Here is an 8,508-nt window from a genome sequence, read left to right on the forward strand (position 1 = left end):
TATCAGTCGGGGGACAGAGTTGGCTTTTTTTAAACTACGCATGTGGTTTTGGGCTGGATGTTTTGATAAGCTCAACTCAAGCACAGAAAAAAAAGGTTTCAAGCTGGCTTTAATCATCTTCACTTGCTGCCCCAATACTGTACATGCAGGTACAAGCCAATGAAAATGTGAATACTTCAGTTTTTTTCCTCCTCGGGAAAACTGGCTAAGAATATTTTACAAAATAGCGTGCACCCTCACAGCCATCAGTCCTGCTGCATATAAACCACAAAAATACAAGAGTTTTACATTAAGAAAGACCACACACATATAAAACATTACATAACACAGGTATAAAATCGCCATTTGCTTTTTTTTTTAAAATCTATCACCGTTCTCAAGTATCCATCACAAGCCCATCCCCTTGTCTTGATCACGGAACTGGGGCTTCAGGGACCCCCTAGTTCACCCCTCTGCGGCATTTATTTCAAGGTGGAGTTGTTACACTTACGAATCTGTCATCAAAGCAAAGTTTATCACAAAATACGAGTGGGCTAGTGAAGGCAGCTGAATTTGTTCACTAATGCAATTGCATCCTGGCTTCCGAAAGTACAAAGCTGGCCAGGGTGAGCGTGTCAGTCCTGTACGAGTGCTGCACCTGACTCTCCTTTTCCCCTTAGGTAACGAATGCACACAGAAAGACACAAGGTTGACGTGTCCCACTCCAAGGGTGAGATGTCCACCATCTTTTTTCATTAGAGATTGAAGGCTAAGGTCCTAGCAGCAATTAACCTTGTGGCTAACGGAGTTCTGACAATTTCCCAGTCTAACGGGACTCTCTCGGTTTAGGTAATTCTTTTCAATGCAACTTGTTTGGGACTTAAGGATGGAAAATGTGAAGTAACATAGATTTCTGTGTCCTTGCGTGGTTTTATCGCTTTTGTATGATGTGCCCCTGTCAAGATACTGGGCTTAGCCTTCTGGAGCAGCCACCGGGAGGAGAAACGCTATGGTTAGAAAACTCTGGCTGGCGGAGTTGTTCTGGGTGCATTTCTCGTTGCTTCGTGCCTTCAACAATCTTGGACCCTTTATGTAAACTTTCTTTGCCGGTGTGTGTTAGTATTCTGGCCCCTCACGCTTTTTGGGGGGCTAATGCAGTTTAAAAGGTATAGGCTGTGTTTAAAGATTTGTAAGGTATAGGTAAAATTCCTCATGTGTCTTGTTTGGGAATATAAAACCTGAATTTTTTTGGATCGGATGAATGCTTCAGTTTGGGTACTTCTGAAAAATTCACCGGTGCTTTTCTCTGTGTGCTTACGTGGGTTTTGTTTTGTTTTTTCCTGGTGCCATTAGTAAGCAAATTCAAGGACAAAGTTCAATTCAAACTTGGAGCTGCTGTTTTACCGAGAGTTGTTACTAAGACAGATGTATATGTTTTAATATTTGAGGTATAAACTTCTGAGATTAATGACAGATTCTTGAGTCCTGGACAATATCTTAAATGGTCCAGGTGCTCGTTCATCGCTTAATTTTGAGTTGGGGAGTAGGACAACATGATGGGGAAGATTATTTAGTTTTAACTGCATGAAAAGATCAAGCCCTTTTTAAGAAAACAAGGCCACCAACTTCAAAGTGCTAACATTCAAGAGGCATCCGCTGCCAGGGTCCCCGGCCAGGGGGGTACGAGGAGGGGGGTGCTGCTCCGTCCAGAGACCCTCTGACATCCAGCATCGCTTCTTGCTGCAATTGTTAGGGCAAACTGCCCCCCTTTTTTTTTTTTTTTTTAGCGAGTACTGGGATTGAGCAAATATATACTGACAGCGATCTTCTTGGGAAATGGGATCCCCGCTGGAGGGACACCCCTTCTGCCTACTTCTGAGGTTCCCTCTCTCCATCCACACTACAGGTAACAGCTTTAGTGAGGGTTTAGTGCCCCTCCGAGAGCGGCAGCGCTGTCCTCAGCTTGTCGCATCCCAGATGCTCGCCTCCGTGCCGGCTCTTTGCGGGAGGGGAGGACTTAGAGGAGCGGGACTGCGAACACCCGCCTGCCTTGGGCTAAGGGGCCGCCTTCGAGCACCGCTTTTTAACGGGAGCGGTACCTACCGTCCAGCCGAATCAGCCCTCCCTCCAGAGAAGCGCTCTGGGCTCTTGCTTCCCTTCGCCCTTCAGCTCAGCAATCAATAGTGCAAGTGCTAAACGAAGCAGAGGTTGGGCTCGCAGGAGCCAGCGTGGGAGCAGGTGGTAAACGCACACCCCGTATAATTGCTCTTCATTGCACAGTTACAACAAAAAAATAACCTGAATGTGATATAGAGTGCACTAAGCTCTGGTTCTTAAAAAACAAAAAAAAAAAAAAGAGAGAGAGAGAGAAAAAGTAGGGGGGGAAAAAAAATAAAAATGAGGTATACCAATAATCGGAGCTCCAGACAGGCACAGTGGTCACAGCGGCTCTCGGGGCTTGGGGCAGCCGCTAAACCAAGCTGCTCTCTCCGGGGTTCCGAGATGCTGCTGTGCTCCGTTCTGGCCGCTGTGCCCGAGGCAGATGGTCAGGGTCAAACAGTGTGGCGGTTATTCAGACAGCAAGACAAACACTTAGGCCCTTTACTGTACATTTTTCCAAGTCTACTTTTAAAACTTGCATCTTCCCCAAATACGGACCAGCTCCGTTAAGGTGAGCGTTATTGTCATGTCTGGTCGCTGAGTCTGTTTCATACAACTTCAGCTGTGTCACACGTAGCGCGTCTTTCCCCCACCAATTCCAACCATGCTTATTGCAGACACTTTTTGTTTTTCCCATAGGAAATCTTTTCCGCAGCCTTTCAACCTTCTTTTTAGTTCATAAACGTAACTCTTGCACAACTCTTGCACCTCTAACAACCAGCCAAGGGTTGGGGTGTTTTCTCTGCTTGTGAACATGAAGTAGAAGGAAGACTTCCAGTTGAAACAGCTTTGCTAGAGAAACACTGGAGCGGGCTGTCATGCCTTCGGCACGGCACGGGATGCAAACCTTGCTTTTACCGAAGGTAATTTTACAGATCTGCCTGGAGGCATGAAAACCCAAAGAAAAGAAGAGAGAGCTCTTAATATCTTTTTCCACCTGTGATGCAGAACACATTTAGACTTTGAATTCAGCCATCAAGAAGAACGGTGCCTGAACACTGTTCCTTGACCTTTAAAATGCAGTTATTTTCCAAATCGGTAAGCAAATGCGCACCCTTAAGGAAGTTTACAGATGTGCATTGTCCAAGCGTTTCACATCAGTCTGGGAAGAAGTGTCTGAGTCAACTGGAAGAAAATAGAAGGGAGGCTCTTTGTGCCTGAAAAAACATCACCGGGGCAGTTTTTATAAATGGCCTTACATCAGTAAAGACCCTTAAATTGTACTCACTGCTGCTGAGTAGTTGCGAGCCCACTTAAACAAGCGAAGGTATTTAAATGTGTTAACTCCTCTCGCGCGCACCGATGTGCACAAACACCTACAAATACTTCACTTTTCAAGTCCCATCGCTGCTAGAGGAGGCGCGTAAGACAGTGAGCAGCAGTGATTCCCCGTCAGCGAAGGGAACCCTCATCCCGCTCCTCTGTGGATTCCTGGTCTCGTATTTGCAAGCGAGAGCTTCCCCTGTAACTGCTGCTGGAGAAAGGTGTTAAGGGCTGGAAAAGGTGGTTGTGGAGGGAAATACTTCCCATCATCTCAATTGCTCTGTGGCGTTTTCCAAAGCCGCTTAATAGGTTCAGTTTTCTGATTGCGGGCCAGGTAATTGGTCCTGTAGCTCACTTGATTTCAGGAAAACTCTGTCTAAGCATCCTCCCCCTCCCTGGTTTCAACACACTATGACGTTGATGAAACAGGAGCTAATTTCTGATTGAGCCCCGAAGCCCGGCCCACCTTCTGGTGGCCTAGAAAATTTTCAGTCACTCAACTTTGGCAAATAAAGGCCATTTCAGGCTTGTAGAAAACCCAGGGATAACTTAGGCCTGGGCATGAAACCATTTAGTGTTTTCTGTGCTTTGCTGCGTGGCCGAGACTCCTTTTTTTACGGGAGTTGAGGGGATGTTTAAGTATCGTTTCAAGGCTATTTTGGCAAAATCCGTCCTTGTTACTCAAGTCGGGTGCCTTGGTTCTGACTTGGTCCTGACAGCAGGAGCCGCTCTCAGCTGCGCTGTAGTGAGGTCTTCTGCGTCTCAGGTGGGTGCTGCGTGCGACTCGCCGCTCACTTACTGCTGGGAGCGCTGCGTACAAAACAGGCTGCAAAGCGCTTTCAGTTTAACATGAATTATTCTTTCTAGGGGAAAATATCTGGAAAGTCAAATGGTTTGAATTTCCTTTCCTGGTGGCAGGTGGAAGAAAGGGAGGAAATAACCTAACGCATCGTACCCAGTCAGTGCAGACACCTTTTGCAACTCATGGAGTACATTTTGAAAAAAAAAAAAAATAAAAATGCCCTTTGCAATAAAATATTCCTCCAGAAAAATAAACTGGAGTCCAGAAGCTTGTGGATTTTCTGGTGGGTAGAAAGCAACCGGGCGTCTTGGCTTTTTTGTTCTTGTTGTTGGAGGAGGGAAAACATCTGAGACGTGGTCTCGCGCGTTCAGAAATGAGGAGGAGCTGATGTTGCGATGTAAACGGGGCACACTTCGGCCTCTTCTCCCGGTTCAGTTTTTCCACACGAGCATAAAGCGGGTCCTGACCCAGCCGCTTCCCCAGAGAAGCGGGTACCAGCGCCCTGGGGGGACCTGGAAGTGAAGAGGTGAAGGTTTTGATGGACTTCGGTTTGTCCAGGGAGTGACAGTCACCTGAAGGCGCTGGCACGGTGGCTCCACCTTGCCGCTCTCTCAACGAGCAGGAGGAATCATTCCCACAAACCCATCGCATTGCAGCAAACGAGAATACGCCACTGGGGCAGAACTGGGGCGCAGTTTGTTCTGACGTCAGCTACGCTCTTATCCTCCAATGCATCCTCAGTTCATCGATGATAAAAAAATAAGCCGAAGTATTTGGGTTTTCCACGTTCCCTGGAGTACCCAGGTGTGCCTTCCAGCTGACAGGGCTTTTCTCGGGATTTGCCGCGTGCCACCAAGGGCAGGTTTTTCACCTCAGCCTTTTGCTAGACCTCGGGCATCTGCTGCTGCGGGTGCGTGCCCGGCTGTCCCGGTGTTCCTGCTGCTCCTCATCTGCTTCTGTTCTTTATCTCAAGACAAGCGTTCTGTTCTTGGTGGAGAGAGGGAGCAGTAAAGCTCTGCAACTCGCTGGAGATATTTCCAGCCGGGGAGGTCTGTGCTGGAAGGGGGTGGGATGCTGTGACCACACCGGCCAGCAGAAAATACCTGCCGAGCTGCCTGCTCTGCCCACGCTGCTGTTCCGCTTCCCCGTGAACGTGGCGGCTGTCCCACCACAGGCAAATTTTTCATTTTTCCGTCAAAATAGAGTTTGTAAAGCAAAAGCAAATAACGTCAGCTTGAAGGAGCAGAAAGCTTTTCCTCTTAAGATGCCTTCCCTCCTGTATATTCAAAAATCCAGCGCGCCAGGGCAGAGAAAGTTTAGCCTCATCCAGGCGTCGTTGACCTCACGTAACTGCTTCGTGCTCTGGAAGGAACGTCATGTTCAATCCACTGTTTATTCCTGTTTCAGTAGTCAGGGCACCGAGTTTGCTTCCTCAAACCGCTTGAGACTCTCAGTGCATCCCAGTCCCGTATGTCGCCATTCAGCACGAGCTCAGAAATCAGTGCGTATTGCTCAAATAAGAATTTACCGCTCGAGCAAAGGAGGATTTAATCCTTTATGAGGCGGGCACTGGGGTCTTGAAGCAGATCCCTCTCCATCCCCGGTCAGCAGCATCCAGCCCACTCTCTTCTCGGAGGTCTACAGTGGTTTTGCTTTGTAAAGATCCAAAGTCCATGACAGCAGCTGAAATTCTTTGACAGGACGTCGCTAAAATCGTGGTGGTGTCGGGTGAAGCAGTGGCAGAGTTTTGCTGACCCCCGGCTGTGGGTTTGTGGAGGGGACAGCTTCATTGCAACAGTCTTTTCCTTCAGGTTTGGTTTTGTTCCGTTGTGGCAACAGGTTCGAGCTGGTTCATCGTTCCCGGTGTCACCAGGGGAACCACAGGTTGGTTGTGTTGTGCTCTGTGCATTGTGAAATTCTCTGCTTTGCCAGTAAATAATTGTAAAAAATCCCAACTGTGCTGTGGGTCGATTTACGTTAAAGACTGAAGGTCAGAGCTATCTGGTCAGTAAAAATTCCCCATTAACCTTTTGTCCTCTTCCAGTCTCAAGACTGCGCATCTTTTGGTGTGTTGGTTATTTTTTTTTCTCTTTTGGAAACTGATCCTTCAGGACAGTCATTGTGTTAAGTATATTTTATGAAGAAACCAGAGTTTCTAGTGGTGTCTCCCCTGAGTATTTTCAGCAAATTTCATTAGGCACCTTCAAAAAAAGCTTCCGTAATTCTTGGTTTTGCTACAAGAACTGGTCCCTCGAGGGGAACCAAAATGCTGCTTGAAAAACAAACAAACAAAACATACAAACAAAAAACCCAAAACACTCATCCTGATAATAAATTCAAAGCATCTAGTCCTTTGTTCGTAACCTCTCAGTCACCCTAATTCCAGATCAGCAGAAGATGCTGTTGAGATGTTCCCCTGTAGCGTACCAACAAGTCGAGAGTTAGAGAAAGGTGCGTCCTGCCGCGGGGTCTGGCGAACCCTCTGCTCCTACTTGAAATTCAAGTGTTGGGGAGAGCATCCCGGTGCCGAGGAGAGCATCCCGGCGCCAAGGAGCATCCTGCACCCGAGGAGAGCATCCCAGACCCGAGGAGAGCATCCCGGCCCTCGAGCTGGCCCTGGCGGGAGGAAGGGGCTGGGACCAGACGATCCACCCGCATCACGGTGTTCCTGCTCTGTCGGGTCACCTTTTCCTGACTCGAATTTTCACGTGAGGCATCACAGAGTTGATATTTTGGGTCTTGCTTTGGCTGTACAAGACCACAGTCAGTGGTGAAACACGAGGATAAGACCAGCGTATGCTTAGGTGAGGTGAGGGCACCTTTTTCTGTTCTCTCTCGCTTTGGCAATGTCACTGGTCACAGGCTACATGCTACCGACAAAAAAAAAAAAAAAAAAGTTAAATAAAAAAGAAAAATGGCCACCAGAAGTGCTTGCTGAGTGTGGCAGGATTGGTGTCGGAAAACGAACAAACGGGAAGTGACTGGCAGATGTTTCCGGACAATCCGGAGTCTCTTAGATATTGCAGAGAGTGAGTGTGTTGTTAGCACGTGGCAAGCTACATAATAGAAGATGCTACATTCCTTGGGAAAAAAAAAAAAAAAAAAAATAGTGCTGAGTTGGATTTTTAATCTGAGGTTTTTTTTCTTTGAGAAGCTACCTTTTCCTCAGAGGCAAGGAAATGAAATCGAAGGAAAAGAAACCTCGTCAACGTGCTGCTTGCAGCGGTGCTGAATGAATCGGACCGAGATGCTCTCGCTGGGTGGTCAGGAGAGAAACGTGTCGCTTCGGTTCCTTTCCCCCGGGGTGACGGGACGAGGTGCGGTAACAGTCTCGGGGTCGGTCGGCAGTCGCAGCCCTCAGTTTGCCTCATGGGGTTGGGGTTGGTTGGTTTTTTTGCTTCTCCTTCCCCCCTGCCTCAAAACACACGGCCCTCGCTCCCTCTCCAACATCCCCCTCTGCGTGCCGGGAGGAGCGTGTGGAGAGCGGGTTTGTTTCGGGAAGGAGATTTAAAAAAAAAAAAATAAAAAAGAGAAAAAAACAAAAAAAGACAGGATATTTACAGCTATCCACTAACAGTTTTGGTAGGTCAGGACGTCTCCTTTCCCCTCCCGGCCTCTCCCACCAACCTGCCGCCTATGGGCAGGAGGGACTGGTGGAACTCTCCAGGGAGGACTGGGAGAGGCGGCGCGCCAGGGGTCCGATGCTGGAGTCGGCCAGCGAGGAGGTGGGGAAGAGTTTGTACCAGCCCGCGACCACGCTGGAGAGATCGAGCTCCTCCAAGACGATCTGGGCCATCCCCATGAAGCACTTGTGGTCCATGCGCCCGTAATCTCCCCAGACGATCACCTGCGGGGCAGAGAAGGCATTGGGGGAGCTGCCCCACTCGCCGGCTGGGAGTTTTGGGGAAAACTCGGCAAATTCAGCGTGTCTGGCCGGGAAGGACCCGCTGTGATGGGGGTAGGGAGGCTGCAGTCTGAAGGACAGCAGTGAGGACGCTGGGTTTCTGCGGCCTGTCCTCGCTCCCCTCATCCCTCCCTGACCCCAAGTACCTGCGCGGGGAGTACCTCACCTGCAGGACTTTGCCCTGGGGGCTCTCCTCGAAGAGCAGAGGCTGCTGGCAGGACGGGTCGCAGGTTTTCTTCACCACCTTGGTCTTCTTCTTGGCCAGGCAGACGCCGTTCTCCAGCAGGTAAACTTTCACGTAGGTGGCTGCGTTGGAAAACGGGGGAGAAACACTGACGCGGAGCAGTCTCCTGCGACGGTTCCATCACAGCGCCCGTCCCCGTTGCTCCCCCTCCCTCCC

General features: G+C 49.0%; 1 protein-coding gene across 1 annotated transcript in view; it reads right to left on the bottom strand.

Annotated features, from left to right (window-relative positions):
• Positions 1–7,838: 7,838 nt before the first annotated feature.
• Positions 7,839–8,508, bottom strand: part of RIMS3 (regulating synaptic membrane exocytosis 3) — a 15,910-nt gene continuing 15,240 nt past the window's right edge. Inside the window, exons 4-5 of the mRNA XM_009890605.1 lie at positions 8,275–8,414; positions 7,839–8,051 (exon numbers count right to left, since the gene is read on the bottom strand). Of these exons, the coding sequence (XP_009888907.1) occupies positions 7,839–8,051; positions 8,275–8,414 (353 nt within the window). The remainder of the gene's footprint in view (positions 8,052–8,274; positions 8,415–8,508) is intronic.

The sequence above is a fragment of the Charadrius vociferus genome, unplaced genomic scaffold (genome assembly GCF_000708025.1).
Source record: "Charadrius vociferus isolate BGI_N301 unplaced genomic scaffold, ASM70802v2 scaffold1578, whole genome shotgun sequence".
NCBI lineage: Eukaryota > Metazoa > Chordata > Aves > Charadriiformes > Charadriidae > Charadrius > Charadrius vociferus.